General features: G+C 47.5%; 1 protein-coding gene across 2 annotated transcripts in view; it reads left to right on the plus strand.

Moving 5' to 3' along the window:
* The first annotated feature begins 3,423 nt into the window (after positions 1-3,423).
* Positions 3,424-16,702, plus strand: part of DMRT1 (doublesex and mab-3 related transcription factor 1) — a 131,113-nt gene continuing 117,834 nt past the window's right edge. Inside the window, exons 1-2 of one of the 2 annotated variants that reach the window (XM_033237189.1) lie at positions 3,424-3,963; positions 9,432-9,615. In XM_033237189.1, the coding sequence (XP_033093080.1) occupies positions 3,610-3,963; positions 9,432-9,615 (538 nt within the window). In that variant the 5' untranslated portion in view covers positions 3,424-3,609. The remainder of the gene's footprint in view (positions 3,964-9,431; positions 9,616-16,702) is intronic. The other variant, XM_033237190.1, reaches the window with a different exon arrangement.

The following is a 16,702-nucleotide window of genomic DNA, read 5'->3' on the forward strand; positions in this document are numbered from 1 at the left end:
GCCTCCCAAGTAGCTGGAATTACAGGTGCCCACCACTCTGTCCAGCTAATTTTTGTATTTTAGTAGAGATGGGGTTTCACCATGTTGGCCAGGCTGGTCTCGAACTCCTGACCTCAAGTGATCTGCCTGCCTTGGCCTCCCAAAGTGCTGGGATTACAGGCATGAGCCACTGCGCCCAGACTTTTTTTTTTTTCTCTTGAAACAGAGTCTCCCTCTGTCGCCTAGGCTAGAGTGCAATGGAGCGATCTCGGCTCACTGCAAGCTCTGCCTCCCGGGTTTTAAGAAATTCTCCTGCCACAGCTCCTGAGTAGCTGAGGTTACAGGCACGCCCCACCACGCCTGGCTAAGTTTTGTATTTTTAGTGGAGACAAGGTTTCACCATGTTGGTCAGGCTGGTCTCGAACTCCTGACCTCATGATGCACCCGCCTCTGCCTCCCAAAGTGCTGGGATTACAGTGTGAGCCACTGCGCCCGGCCACTTTTTTTTTGAGACGGAGTTTTGCCCTTTTTGCCCAGGCTGGAGTGCAAAGGCATGATCTTGGCTCACTGCAACCTCCGCCTCCCGAATTCAAGTGATTATCCTGCCTCAGCCTCCGGAGTAGCTGGGATTACAGGCATGCGCCACCACGCCTGGCTAATTTTGCATTTTTAATAGATTAGGGGTTTCACCATGTTGACTAGGTTGGTCTCGAACTCCTGACCTCAGGTGATCTGCCCGCCTCGGCCTCCCAAAGTGCTGAGATTATAGGCGTGAGCCACTGTGCAGGACCTGTCTCTATTTTTGGTGGTCTCCTGTCTGGTACCTCTTCTGTGTTTTGTGAATAAAAACTTTACTAGGCCATTAACTTCATCACAACATTTTATGTTTTTATGCCTTGGTCACACAGATTCTTAGCCTTGAATTTTCTGTGGGCTTAAATTCCTCCTTCACAGATTCCAGTGATAGGATGCTTGTAAAGAACACATATTCCCCTGTAATTTGGGATTTGACAGCTGCTTCTTCCTGCATCTACTTCAGTGTCTAAAACTGGACAGGACCTTGGGAATGATTCAGCTCCAGTTTAGTATTAAAATATAAATATGGCTCAGGCACGGTGGCTCACACCTATAAATCTCAGTGCTTTGGGAGGTGGAGGGAGGAGAATTACTTGAGGCTAGGAGTTTGAGACCAGCCTGAGCAACATAGTGAGCCCCTGTCTCCACAAAAAATTAAAAATTGGGGCCAGGCTGGGTGGCTTATGCCTGTAATCCCAGCACCTTGGGAGGCCGAGGCAGGCGGATCACAAGGTCAAGAGATCAAGACCATCCTGGCTAACATGGTGAAACCCCGTCTCTACTAAAAATACAAAAAATTAGCTGGGCATGGTGGCAGGCACCTGTAGTCCCAGCTACTTGGGAGGCTGAGGCAGGAGAATGGTGTGAACCCAGTAGGTGGAGCTTGCAGTAAGCCGAGATCACGCCACTGCACTCCAGGCTGGGCGAGAGAGCGAGACTGTCTCAAAAAAAAGGAAGAAGAAAAAGAAAAATTAGGCGTGGTAGCACATGCCTCTAGTCCTAGCTACTTGGAAGGCTGAGGCAGGAGGATCCCTTTAGCCCAGAAGCTAGAGGCTACAGTGAGCTATGACTGTGCCACTGCACTTTAGCCCGGGCAACAGAGCAAGACTCTATCTCTAAAAAATAAATAAATAAATAAAATATAAATCTGGAAAAAGAACATAAATATTGGATAATAGCAATTGACATGCATGTTTTAATGGAAGATTTAAGAAGCATGAGCTATTCTGAACAAAGTAGTGGTTATCATTTATAAGGTTCCAGAATGGGATAGATGGTTGCATCCTAGCTCCTGTCAGGAGTAGAGTTTCACTGGTTTCACAGGTAGAGGTGCTGTGTAAAGCTAGAAGCTTCTTTTGGAAGTAACTTTCAGACAGAGAATACTAATGGAGAAATTTCAGACTGAGGGAAAGGGCCCGTGAGAGAGGCCTCAGAATTAGAGCTCCAAAGGCAGATTCGAGGATTTCAGAACTCTACTGAAAACACCAAACTGCTGAAAGAGGTGGCCACAGTACAACCATTTTGATGAGAAGCTGAACAGGGTGACCATGCCTCTTTGGAGAAATAATCCCCTAGGTCTGGAGGTGGCCCAGGATCCTGAAGGTTAATACCAGTGCTGGTGGAAAATAAGGAGCATTCAAAATGCATTAAGACCCACTCTGGGGTCTTTAACTCGTTAACATGGAAAACAATAGCAAAGCACTGCTGGGGGCCCCTGCTGTGTGTATAGAATATACCGGAAGACTAAGACATGGAGATACCAGCTGGGAGCTACTGCAGAGATTCAGACTTGAGGTGAAGGAATGGCCTTAGGGAGCACGTGGGTGAGTAGGAAGAACTGCTCAGCAGGCCTTAGCTGCTGAGCATTTGTTGTGCAGGTGCAGAGAGGACACAGGCATGGCTGGGGCGGGAGTTCAGGATGAGAACCCTGGGACAGGCTGTAAGATGATCGAACCAGGTTTGTTTATTTATTTACTTTTTTGGAGGTATACTGACATACAGTAAAATGCACAGATAGGAAGTGTCGAATAAGTTTTGATAAATGTCTACATATGTGTAACCACCCCCCACCTCAGTTTTTTAATATATATGTTTCTTTTTAAGTTTGAGTTTCCCGTGCCTGCAGAGTGTAAGTTTAAGCGGCCTCACAGGCAAGAAGCTATATGCACCTGAAGTGAACGGGAACACGGGCTGGAACAGTAGATTGTAGATCGTAAAGTTATCTGGAGCGAAGGCGGTAAAGGTCTTGTGAGCAAATGAACACTGGTGCAGGAAGGGATAAACGGAGAACAGAAAGTTCCAACCTTTGAAATTTTTGAAGTGCTTGTGCCCCGCACACTGAGGATCTTATTTGTCGTACAAATAGGGCAAATCTTATTTACCCTATACATTTCTGAGGCCTTCCACCTCATATCTCTTAAGAGAGAAAAAATTTTTTTTTCTGACTTAGCTGTTGCCAAAGTCGGCTCTATCAAATCTGGTGCGCCTCTCTGGGCGAAAGGGAGCTAGAAGACCCCGTAGGGTGGTTTGCACCTCCTCCAAGCATGCAAGCATGGCTCTGCTCTTGACCTGGGGAGTCCAGCTTCCTCGGTGCAACGTGCTTTGGCAACCGGGTCTTGGCGCCTCCGAGAGCGGGGGGAGGGGTGCCCACGATTCCCAGGCCGCTCTGTACCTCCCGGTGGGCTTGCAGGGACCCTGCAGCAAAGCCCTGGATGCTTGCAGCCGGTGCAAGTTTGCAAGCAGCTGGAGAGCGGTGGCTGGAGTCGGGGGGCGGTGGGCGTGGCCACGCTCCCTCCCAGGCAGTCCCGGGAATGTTCTGAAAAGTATCCAAAAGTTCTGCGTCGCGCGCGCGCGCGCCAAAAGAAAAGGCACAACCCCCCACCACTCCGGGCGTGGCGTGTCCAGACCTCGCCACTCCAGCTGCAACTTCGGCTGCAGCGAACACGTCTCCTGCGCCTCCTCCTCCCGAGCCTCGCTGTCCGTCGGGTTCATACCTCGCAGCAATCACCAGGCGAGAGAGGCGGCCAGAGTGCTCGCACTTCTCCTAGGGGCACCATGCCCAACGACGAGGCATTCAGCAAGCCCTCTACACCGTCGGAAGCCCCTCACGCCCCCGGGGCACCGCCGCAGGGCAAAGCCGGGGGCTTTGGCAAAGCGTCTGGAGCGCTAGTGGGGGCGGCCGGCGGTTCGAGCGCCGGGGGCAGCAGCGGCGGAGGCGGCTCCAGCTCCGGGGCGTCGGGCCTGGGTGCCGGGAGCAAGAAGTCCCCACGGCTGCCCAAGTGCGCACGCTGCAGGAACCACGGCTACGCGTCGCCGCTCAAGGGCCACAAGCGCTTCTGCATGTGGCGGGACTGCCAGTGCAAGAAGTGCAACCTGATCGCCGAGAGGCAGCGCGTGATGGCCGCGCAGGTGGGTGCGGGCGTCCGGGAGCCGGGGTTCAGCCCTAGTTTTTTTTTTTTTTTTTTAGATGGAGTCTCGCTCTGTTGCCCCAGGCTGGACTGTAGTGGCGCGATCTCGGCGCACTGCAACCTCAGCCTCCTGGGTTCAAGCAATTTTCCTGTGTCAGCCTCCCAAGTAGCTGGGACTCCAGGCGCTCGCCACCATGCCCGGCTAATTTTTGTATTTTTAGTAGAGATGGGGGTTTCACCATATTGGTCAGACTGGTTTCGAACTCCTGACCTCAGTTGATCCACCCGCCTCGGCCTCCCAAAGTGCTGGGATTACAGGCGTGGGCCACCGCTCCCGGCGGGGCCCGAGTTTTTTGAATGAAGTCCCCCCAGCATGGCCGTCGCCATGTGGGTCCTGGGTTGTGGAGAGACGCCGCGGTACTTGCCGACGGCCGCGGCGCTTGGGGTCCTGGGCTCCCGGCCACGCTACAACGCCAGTCTGGGAGGGCCAGAGACGTGTCTCTGATCCGGCCCACCGGGCAGAGTTGCGGGCTTCGCTGGGCTCGGGGTTCCACACGATCTCTGACCCTGCCTTTCAGCGAAGTTTCGGGGTTAGCCTGTTCGGGAGTCCATGGGATCTCTAACTCGCGCCGCTGAAGAGAGTCGCGGGGGTTCTCTGTGCTCCCGGGTCCCTGAGATCCCTGATCCCGCTCTCAGGGCAGGGAATTTCGGGGTTCGCCCCTCTGGGCTTCCCCGCGATCCCAGAGCCCGCGCTCCAACAGAGCTGGCAGGGTTGGTTGGTCTAGAGGAGTCTTCAGGATCTTCGCTCCGGCCCTCCGAAGTGAGGGTAGTAGGGAGGGTTCGACTGACTCCAAGGGAATCCCCGGGATCTCTAGCCCCACTCTCCCAGCAGAATATTGCGGAATTCTCTCCGCTTCAGGGTCCCAAAATCTCCGACCGTGCCTTGGGAGCTGAGGGTTTCGGGGTTCGATTTCATCGAGCGCCCCCAGAATCCCTGACTCTGCCTCTTTGCTGAGTTGCACTTAAATAAGAAAGGATCTTGGAGGGCGCCAGTGCTGGCCGCTCGGTTGGGGGAAAGGGAGACTCGGCCCGGCTGCTGCTTACCAGGGTAACCTGTCGGAAAGCCTTGTTTGTCTTTCTGGAAAAGTCGCTGCAGTGGACGCGCGTTGCGTGGTCTTCCCTGAGCGCCTGGCGCACTTTTTATCTTTGTCCCGCGTGGATGGAGGCTGAGCGTCTCAGCCATTTTGAGAACTCTGGAAATTTTATTAGCGTTTTAAAATTTGCATTCTCGACCGAAGATTAAAGTGCAAATTCTTTGAATATGTTTTAAAGCACGCTTACGAATTTAAAAAAATAATGCGCAGGTGGAAAAAAGCGCGGTAGGGTTTGAGATTTTTGTCCGTCTGTGGTTTTGTTTTTTTAAAGGTTCCTAAGTCGGCTAGTAATTTAACATTTTAACGGAAAGTTAATGTCGTTAGTATTCTGAAAGGATTTTTAGAAGGCAGTAATCTACGTTATTTCCAGCTAAAAGTTGTTTCATCTTTTTAAGACAGGTTATTTAAAATGAAAAGATAACAAAGAAATGTTTGCTAACGATGTGCTACTTTTGATTAGGAACGTGTAAATATCCTCCATTGAAAACAAATGCCCGAAGGTTTATGCTTTTATGTAATACTTTAGATTTTTACAAATGTGTTTTATACTAAACCTGTTTTGACTTCACAGATGGCGAGTGCAATCATGAAAATAGACATTGTTTTGCTTAATTTCTTAATAGACATTTTAAGCTTAATCTATAGTGGATGAAAAGAATACACTGGGTGTGGCAATAAAATGCGTCACAGTGAGTTTACTGAAAAAAATTAATGGACTTTTAAATTACACTGGGTAGAAAAATACTTTAAACATTTAGTCGTTGGCTTAAATGTTTAGTGTGGAGAACATGCTTGGGGGATTTCTCAAAATGTAGTAAAAATATTCTAGTAGAGAAATTAATTTTGAATAACCTTTATTAGTAGAGGAGGCTGCTTACACCGTTAAAAACAAAAGCAACTCAAGGTCACTTAGAATGGGAAACTTCAGTATTTTTTTCTACACCAGAATGTGTGTACTGTCAGATGAATCCTTAAAAATCTGTAAAACAACTACTTTTGAGTCATTTTTAAATAGTTTGATTTTTGGCCGGGCGCGGTGGCTCAAGCCTGTAATCCCAGCACTTTGGGAGGCCGAGACGGGCGGATCACGAGGTCAGGAGATCGAGACCATCCTGGCTAACATGGTGAAACCCCGTCTCTACTAAAAAAATACAAAAAAAAAACTAGCCGGGCGAGGTGGCGGGCGCCTGTAGTCCCAGCTACTCCGGAGGCTGAGGCGGGAGAATGGCGTAAACCCAGGAGGCGGAGCTTGCAGTGAGCTGAGATCTGGCCACTGCACTCCAGCCTGGGCGACAGAGCGAGACTCCGTCTCAAAAAAAAAAAAAAAAAAATAGTTTGATTTTATATATGATTCTAAAATAATCGTATAGTTGCATTTTTAATCATTGTTATCCCCTTTACTTTTTATATAATATTTCCTAAGAAACATTGAGAGAAGATCCTTAGCGAGATACCTGAGCATTTTGGATATGCATGGGGTTTGTGTAAATAAGGATGTGAGTATACACTGACATACTTCAGAGGTTTGCAGGGGTTTAAAACTTCTTTCTGGTCAGATTCATTGATGTTCTCTTTCTAAGCCTCTTGGTTAGTAGTAGGAAATTCAAGCTTACTTATTTAATCTTAAGTCATTAATTATTTAAGGTCAATTTTTCTAACTCGAAGACTATTTTTGGCTTTGAGGAAAAATTACTTCCCAATTAATCAGCTTTCTGTGTTTGGACTGTAGTTTTCCTAAAGCAACATATAAATTGTAGTTGTTTTTTCTTTCTTCCTTTTTTTTTTTTTAGACTGGAGTCTCGCTCTGTCCCCCAGGCTGGAGTGCAGTGACTTGATTTTGGCTTACTGCAACCTCCGCCTCCCGGGTTCAAGTGATTGTTCTGCCACAGCCTCCCGAGTAGCTGAGACTACAGGCACCCGCCACCACACCCGGCTGATTTTTGTATTTTTAGTAGAGACAGGATTTCACCATATTGGCCAGGCTGGTCTCAAACTCCTGACCTCAGGTGATCCACCCGCCTCAGCCTCCCACAGTGCTGGGATTACAGGTGTGAGCCACTGCGCCTGGCCTGTAGTTGAGTTTTGTAATCTAACGTTTTGATTTTACCTTTGGCTTATATTTGGGCAGCTCTGCGGTGCTGGGGCTTCACTGTCATTTCATGAGCACCGTACCTTAGTTTCAACAGAAAGGCTTTTTACATGCAGTAAGTAAAAATACAGTTAATTTTCTTTAAACCTATTTTTTTAATCTTATTTATTTATTTATTTTGAGAAGGAGTCGTGCTCCATCGCCCAGGCTGGAGTGCAGTGGCTTGATTTCGGCTCACTGCAACGTCCGCCTCCTGGATTCAAGTAATTCTCCTTTATACCTCCTGAGTAGCTGGGATTACCGGCGCATGCTACCATGCCTGGCTAATTTTTGTATTTTTAGTAGACCGGGTTTCACCATATTGGTCAGGCTGGTCTGGAGCTGCTGACCTCAGGTGTTACCCCTGCCTTGGCCTCCCGGAGTGATGGGATTACAGGTGTGAGCCACCCCACCTGGCCTTTTTTCAATCTTTAACAATGTTATTTAAAAGAAGATAAATTGAAGAGGGACCATGAAGAGTATGTCAGGTCCTTTCCAGTCTCCAGTTCTGACTCTCCTTTCGTCTGTCTGGAATATCACACACCTGTCTTCACCCTTCCTCCCTGCCTTCTGCCTCTTCTGCCTTCAGGGACTTCAACGCCAGATTCCAGTCCCTTTCTCCACTGCTTCTCCCACATGCTCCCTCCACCCCAGGAAACAGGGCTCTCCAGGCTTTCCTAAGCAGCTCCTGCCTTTCCTGTCCACCCTGTTCCATATTGTTCCAGTATGTTCTGCCCCTTCATTTTTGCCTGTCCAAGTCCTCCTCATCCTATTCTTCAGTGCTCTGTCCAAATACTACTGCTGGCTAATTTTAACGTGTTAAAAGACATTTCTCTCTCTTTCTTCTGTAGGAGTGAAAGGTACTTTCTTCTGTGTACCACTCTTGTGGTGTTTGTCACAGTTTGCCTTGTGTTGTAGTGGCATGTTTGCTTGCCTCCTGTTTCACCTTTTAAAAAAATTTTTTTGGAGACATAGTCTTGCTTTGTTGCCTAGGCTGGAGTGCAGTGTTGCTATCTCGGCTCACTGCAACCTCTGCCTCCTGGGTTTAAGCGATTCTCCTGCCTCAGCCTCCCGAGTAGCTGGGACCACAGGTGGGCCAATATGCCCGGCTAATTTTTGTATTTTTTTTTAGTGAAGATGGGGTTTCACCATGTTGGCCAGGCTGATCTCGAACTCCTGACCTTCGGTGATCGGCCCACCTGTGCCTCCACGGCAAAAGTGCTGGGATTACAGATGTTAACCACCATTCTTGGCCCTGTTTCATTTGTTAAACTGTAAGTAATGTAGGATCCAATCTACTTTTACTGGTCCCTGTTTTTAGTACAGTGGCCTTTTACAAGTTTGTGGAATGAAGGAGTGAGTGATCCCATTTTCCTTCCTAATCTGTCAGTGCTTCTGACCCACTCTGCTCTTCAGATTGTACTCCTTCACTTGGCTGACTACAGTTTTTTCCTGATCCTCCCTAGCCAACCTTATCCTACACAATGATTTGTTTAACAAGCTTTTCTGTTTGTTTGTTTTTTTTTTTTTTTTTTTTTTTTTTGAGATGGAGTCTCGCTCTCCCGGGCTGGAGTGCAGTGGCCGGATCTCAGCTCACTGCAAGCTGCGCCTCCCGGTTTACGCCATTCTCCTGCCTCAGCCTCCGAGTAGCTGGGACTACAGGCGCCCGCCACCTCGCCCGGCTAGATTTTTGTATTATTTTAGTAGAGACGGGTTTCACTGTGTTAGCCAGGATGGTCTCGATCTCCTGACCTCGTGATCCGCCCGTCTCGGCCTCCCAAAGTGCTGGGATTACAGGCTTGAGCCACCGCGCCCGGCCTCTGTTTGTTTGTTAAGAGACTGGGTCTTACTCTGTCTCCTAGGCTGTAGTGCAGTGGCTCGATCATAGCCCACGGCAGCCTCAAACTCCTGGGCTTAAGTGATTCTCCTGCCTTAGGCTCCTGAGTAGCTGGGATTCCAGGCATGTGCCACCATATCTGACAACAAGCATTTTTTGAGCACCTACTGTCTGGCTCAATAGGCTTTGCATATCATAGTTACCTGGGTGGGTTTAAGAAGAAATGGGAGATTTTCAGATCTCACCTCCAGAGCTAGTGAATCATGGTGTCTGGGATGGGTGGGGCTTCTGTGCTTTGGCAAAGCTGATTCTGGAGTGCTGGAAGATAACTTGTTGTCGTGTGCTTCCAGGTGGCCCTGAGAAGGCAGCAGGCCCAGGAGGAGGAATTGGGCATCAGCCACCCCATCCCACTGCCCAGTGCAGCCGAGCTACTTGTCAAAAGAGAGAACAATGGCAGCAACCCGTGCCTCATGACTGAGAGCAGTGGCCCCTCTCAGCCACCACCAGCCAGTGTCCCCACCACTGCAGCTTCAGGTAATCTGGGGGCGCTGGGGTTCACATGGAGACTGGGCATGAGGGAGGAAGAAGGGCTGCAGCCACAGAAACAGGACTCCCCTGAGCTACATACAGTGTTTAGAGCTTAGAGCATTTTGTAAAGGATTCTCCCTCTGAAGGTCTGTTTTTGCCTGCATCACAAAGGCAGGGGCCATGAATTCTAGAAATGCAGGTTCAACTCTTTCTTGTTGAATATTAGTCAAGACTGAATCTGGACAGGGAATGATGTCAGAGAGAGGTGAGTTTGTTCAGATTTCATCTCAGTCCACCCCTTCATTTTCCAGTCATCCTTGTGGGAGCTAAATGTCCTTGTTTCCTAAAACTAGAAGTCCACTTCTCCACTGCATCCATTTGGGGAAAGTGTCTAGAAAGGCCAAATCCTAGTGTCAGATTTGAATGAGCACTGGGAAGTAACACAAAGGCAGGCCACATTGGCTTGAATTCTCTCCCCTGGGTGCTAAGGAGGAGTGTGTGCTTTTTTACACATGTGAAACCTGAGACATAGGCAGTTACGGGATTGCCAAGTTTACTGAATTAGAAAGTATCTGAATCAGTTTATCTGTCTCCAAAGCTCAATACTCAATGTGCTTACTGCACTAGGTCTCTAAATTACAGGGGTCTGGAGTAAAGTACAGGGGTCTGTTCCAGTATGGAAGCCCCCAGCCACATGTGGCTATTTAAATTTAAATTCATTACAATGAAATAAATGAAAACATTCAGTTTCTTCATTGCACTAGCCACATTTCGTGTGCTCAGTAGCCACATAGAGCTCAGGGCTACTATATTGGATAATGCATTTCTGTCTCTTAGAAAGTCTAATTTGATGGCACTGGTCTAGAATGTGGGAGCTATAAGACATCCACCAAATAAAGACCTGTGGAATCTTGTTGTTCCTGGCAATTAAATACACATACTATAATTCACAGAATATCTGTAAATGTCTTTAAAGTATTCTAAGCTCCATGAAATACAGCCTAGCAGTGTGATAATCACCTTGACTAAGCTTTCATGAATTACTCAGTTTGCTGGGCTTAACCACTGTGTACTAAAGTCACACAACTGTATATCATTAACTAGCTGTGCAACTTTGGAGAAGTTACTTAAGCTCTCTGGGCCATTTTTTTCCTCTTGTCAAAAATGAGGGAAAGGGTTCCTGAGGGTCTTAAAGATCTTATGAATCTTGGCTGTCCCGACCCGCGGGATGAACAACGCAGACCCTGGAGGAGGGGGTGGGAATGGAAAGAGACAAGAGACACAAGAAATGGAGACAAGACAGTGCTCTGATCAAGTCTCGTTTAATGGTGGAAAAGCAACGCCTTATATAGGCTGACAATAGGGGGAAGGGCTAGGAGCAGGCGGGGAATGAAAGACGTCACCGGGCGCATGCTCGGTAGGCTTAGTCTCTCCCGGCGCGGGAGGTAATTTACCGCCGGCGGGAAAAGTTCGCGCGCGCGGGAAGGTTTGATGATGAAGAACCAGGAAGTGCGCCATCTTGTCTCCGCAATGTGGAGCTTAAGCAACAGAGGCCACAGCAATATCCGGGCTACACGGCTCCGGACAGGTCCCCCTTTTTATTATATATTAAACGACTAGAAGATATTCCCTCGGGAACTGCGCCTGTCTTAGGTTGGAGTGACACATCTCTTCACTGGTACCCGTCATGGGATTAGGCAGTAGCTATGACGGCCCTCCTGTCTTAGGTTAGTGAGGGATGACACTCTCTTACCCGTCATTGGCCGTCCAGTTCAGCGCACAAGGAAGGTGGTTTATAGCAAGTGTAAGTATGGACCACCGTGATCTTCTTGTTCAAGGCGATGATAATGGACCTGTATGGGTTTGGCTTGGATTGCCTCGATTGTTGCTTAATGAATGTCATGCGCTTATTGAAGATTATAGGTCCTAAAGAAAGTAACAGCAATAAACAAAGCAAAGGGCCTAACAGGGTAAAATATAGGGGAGGAGTCCATGGAAACCAGTCCAAAATGGGTTTTCAATCATTTCTTTCCGTCGTTTTTCCAAATCTTCTTGCAGTCGTTTGATTTTGTCTCTGACGATCCCGGACTTGTTGGCGTAAAAACAACACCTTTCCTGTAGAGCTAAGCAGATACCTCCCTGTTCTGCAGTTAGTAAATCTAGGCCTCTTCTATTTTGAAGCACTACTTCTGCCAGAGAGTCTACCTGATCTTGTAGATCTTGTATAGTACTTGAAATGGCCTGTACATCTGAGATCAATTGGCGAGATATTTGGTGTATTGAGTAACAGAAACCCCTAGGCTAGTAGCCCCAGTCGTTACGGCAGTAGTTATGCCTAATCCTACAAGTAAAGGGATAAATTGTATTGCTCTTTTGGGTCTTCCTAAAAAGTGATCTATGGCTGGAATAGGTATAGGTTCATCTCCAGGAATAATGTCTATATCTGGCAGAAGGGTGGCTAGGACACAAAGTCCCGTCCAGTTTGTGGGCAAGTATGTGTATGCTTTATTATTGCCACATACAAAAACTGAACTATTTGGGGCACACAGGGAATGGGAAGCATTAGAGACAATAGAGCAATTAGTAAATTCAACTATGCCTACATCAATATCATATGAGTCATTACGAAACGGGGAATAGATGCAAGAGGAGTTAGCAAACTCGAAGGGCTGCACTAAAAGGGGGGGAATGATGGGGCAGGAAGGATTGGATGTGGAATATGAGTCATTACTGGGTATGGCAAGAGGAACAGGATACAGTTGTGATATAGGTTTCAGGTGGGCTGGCAAAATATCCCCCAGCGCAATCACAAGGCTTACCATGTCGCTGTTGTATTATTGTAATGGCTTCACGTGGATCGCCAAAGCCGGCATGAACTTGGAATGCCTGGAATGCTTGGTAAGTCAGCACTAGGATCCAGAGGAATTTGTAATTGGGGTTCATCTCTGCAAATTTCAAAAAACTCTGATTTCCAAATTAAGTGATCTCCCCCTGAAAGAACTGCTCTAACTAGTGTGTTCCAATCTGTTGGAGTAAGCCAGTTATCGGCCACAGACTCTACTATAGCAAGAGTATAGGGAGCAGTAGCTCCATATTGAGAAACAGCAGTTTTTAATTCCTTTATGACAGTGAAATCAAATCCATTATGATGTCTCCAGGCCTGGCCCTGTCCATCTATTGTTTCAGTACCGGGAAGATATCTTTAGGGGAGGATTCTTCTCTATCTCGGCTAGTAGAAAATCTTCCTTTTGGGGCATGTTGTCCGGGCCGCTGAAGTGGGCGAGGGAACCTCCCATATTCTCTGTATTGGTTACACTCTCATTTCCTGTTTTTAATTTTTGTAGCCTAGTAATTAATGACTGATGTAACTCTTCTAGCTTAATTTGTTCTTCTAGCTGAGCGATTTTTTCTTTGAGTTCCTCTTTTGGATTAACTACTGCCATTACGTTGGGCGCAGAAGCGCCACGTGTCCCATTATAGGGAGGTGGGCGCGAGAAAAAGGGAGGCCAGTTAGGATTATGATATTTAGCTGCCTCATCTTCTAACTCATCCCAATTTACCTCTGATGGGTCAGGATTATCATTACTTTTACTGTTTTGTGATGTTTGCAGAATTGGGTATTTTTTAGGTTTTTTATTGTCTGGCACCACTTTATCTTTTACAGAAGGAGCCTTGGCCCCCTCATCATCACTCTCAAGAGAAATAAGGTCCATTTCCTTATCTGGTAGGGGGCTCCTGAGGTCTGTCTGAGAACTGACCTTTAAAATCTCCTCTGTTTGGGCGACCGCAGCCATTACTTGCGGATCAGCCTCCTTTTTATCTATTAACTCTTTGATTAAATTCCAGTAAGAAAAGGCAGTTACAGGAATTTTTTCGGGGCCAAAGGTATTATAATAATCTTGAAAGGCGTCTCCTACTCTACGCCATCTTTTTACATCAATGGTCCCCTCCTGAGGAAACCAAGGACAAGTATATTTCACAAAATCAAAAAACTTAAATAAGTCACCACTTTTAACCTTTACTCCCCGTGTCTTTAAAGCCTCTTTTAATTGTCCTACGTAGATTTGATGCTGGCTTAATTCTTGTCCCATTTCGGGCGCGGAACTTACCCTTAATTCCGACGCAGCAGGCTCCCGCGGCGGTTGAAGGGATTTCTCTTTACTTTAGCTGCCGGCCGTCCTATGCGCCCTCTTCCTCACGCAATTCCCTCGTATCCAAGCCCGGCGTTGGGCGCCACGTGTCCCGACCGCGGGATGAACAACGCAGACCCTGGAGGAGGGGGTGGGAATGGAAAGAGACAAGAGACACAAGAAATGGAGACAAGACAGTGCTCTGATCAAGTCTCGTTTAATGGTGGAAAAGCAACGCCTTATATAGGCTGACAATAGGGGGAAGGGCTAGGAGCAGGCGGGGAATGAAAGACGTCACCGGGCGCATGCTCGGTAGGCTTAGTCTCTCCCGGGCGCGGGAGGTAATTTACCCGCCGGCGGGAAAAGTTCGCGCGCGCGGGAAGGTTTGATGATGAAGAACCAGGAAGTGCGCCATCTTGTCTCCGCAATGTGGAGCTTAAGCAACAGAGGCCACAGCAATATCCGGGCTACACGGCTCCGGACACTTGGCCATTATTAAAAAGGAAGTTAAGCAGAAAAGAAGTTAAAAAAGAAGTTAAGCACCAAAGAAAGCAGGAAGGTGTGTCTGTGTCTGTCTCTGTGTATTTTACTGAAGTTATTGACTATGTAATTAACAGAGGTCAAGATACTCTTTTTTCTTTGCTTGGATTGGCTGCTCAATAGTATGTCCTTATAATAGTTTTCTTTTCTTTTCTTTTTTTTTGAGATGAAGTCTCGCTCTGTTGCCAGGCTGGAGTGCAGTGGTGTGATCTTGGCTCACTGCAACCTCCACCTTCTCGGTTCAAATGATTCTCCTGTCTCAGCCTCCTGAGTAGCTAGGACTACAGGCGCCTGCCACCACACCTGACTAATTTTTGTATTTTTTAGTAGAAATGGAGTTTTCCATGTTGGCCAGGCTGGCCTTGAACTCCTGACCTCAAGTGATCCACCCACCTCAGCCTCCCAAAGTGCTGGGATTACAGGCGTGAGCTGCCGTGCCCAGCCAAAACTTTGCTTTTCATAGAAAGGAAGGAGTATATCAGAAATATGATCTTTACGCTTTAAGATTTTAAGATGTGTCCAAGGTTTAGTGACTAAATGATACAGGGCTGATCTGGTGGATTTAGTTGTGGGGCTGAGATGTGAAATGGGATGTGTCACATGAGTAAAGACGGCAAGTCCCAGTGCCAGGTTTTCCGTAGGGGAGTAGCTCATTTGATTTTCACAAACGTCTCAGGAGGTAGGAATTATCCTCATTTACAGATAGGAAAACCAAGGCTTAGTAAATGGTAAGGAGGCTGCCACAGAATGGAGCTGGCTGAGCTAGGATTTATTCCAGGCCTGTCTGGTTCCAAAACCCATGGATTTCCCACTCTACTTGACTGGGACCAGTTGTCATGTTTCCTTGAAAAATGGACACTTACGATTGTTTAGAGGCTGTGGTCTAATCCTCAGAGCAATTTAGGGCTGGTGGACAGTTAGCAACAATGTTAGGGGGAAAGTTCCTGCCATTCTATCTTGGCACAGAAGATAGCAGCCGTGGATCTTCACAGGAAGAAATACAGGGAAAGGCCAGTGATGGATCAGTGTCAGTGCTGGATGTGGCATGATATCACAGTTTGATTATAAACCCTAAGATAGTAGAGCTTTGGAGAAGGACTTTAGGTTGTGCAGAGTTCAGAACGACTCTCTCACAAGGGTGTTTCAGAGTGGTGATAGGGAAAGTTACAAAAGGAAGCAGTAGCGGGGCAAGATGGAGGGTTCAGGGTCAAGGAGGATTTTACCAGAGTCCCTTTCTCACCTGTGGAGTTGACAGACCTTGTAGTCATTCTACAGCCTTGAACTAGCACTCATAGGGAAGGGGAATGTGGAAGCCTACAGTGTGCTGTGCTCATTTGCTCAGGCACAGGTGGGCAAGTATGGCTCCGGGGGAGCCTTTACCTTCTGAGGACGATGGGCTCACACTCTCTCTTTTTTTTTTTTTTTTTTGAGACGGAGTTTTGCTCCTGTTGCCCAGGCTGGAGGGCAATGGCACAATTTTGGCTCACTGCAACCTCCGCCTCCCAGGTTCAAGCGAATCTCCTGCCTCAGCCTTTCAAGTAGCTGGGATTACAGGCATGCGCCACCTGGCTAGTTTTGTATTTTTAGTAGAGACGGGGTTTCCTCCATGTTGGTCAGGCTGGTCTCGAACTCCCGACCTCAGGTGATCCACCCGCCTCAGCCTCCCAAAGTTCTGGGGTTATAGGCGTGAGCCACCACGCCCAGCCGACAATAGGTTCTCTGCTAACCAGCTCATCTCTGTGGGGCAGGAGCCACAGGTTGCTGTCATTCATGGGATTTGCTACCAGACCTCCTGAGTGGGGATTGATAACTTCTGGACTGGGTTAGGATGTGAGCAAGAGGGAAATTGAAATGCCAGCAGAATTAAACTACATAAATATAGAGACAGAAAGATGGAGTGTGGGAGTGTAGGGGAGAGAGAAAAAAACAGACAGACTGACTGTGGAGAGTCCTGAAGCTTGTATTCAGCAAAGGGAGCTTAACTTCTTTGATAGCTTCCCACTAACAAATACATAGCTTATATTCATTTTTCAGAGATTGGCTTTACTTAAAATAATTTCATGCGGGTAAATGGTAAACATGTATAGTGGAGTACAAAAATATATTCCATAAAAGATCGTTGTTCTTCTAACCCCAACCTACCGCTCTCTTTGTCATTCCAGGATGACTTACTACATGTACAGATGTTTGTGTCTGTTTATCCTTTTCATATGTACATGCAAAATATTCACATAATTAATATAGTGGAAGTGTATTGTTCCTACTTGTGTCTAATTAGGTTTTTTCATTTACTACAGCTGAGAATTTTTAGTGACCTAGAATTCCACTGTATAGATGTGGAAGGCCAGCCAGGCACAATGGCTCATGCCTGTAATCCCAGCACTTTGGGAGGCCGAGGCGGGCAGATCACCTGAGGTCAGGAG

The sequence above is a fragment of the Trachypithecus francoisi genome, unplaced genomic scaffold, assembly GCF_009764315.1.
Source record: "Trachypithecus francoisi isolate TF-2019V2 unplaced genomic scaffold, Tfra_2.0 Lachesis_group16, whole genome shotgun sequence".
Classification (NCBI taxonomy): domain Eukaryota; kingdom Metazoa; phylum Chordata; class Mammalia; order Primates; family Cercopithecidae; genus Trachypithecus; species Trachypithecus francoisi.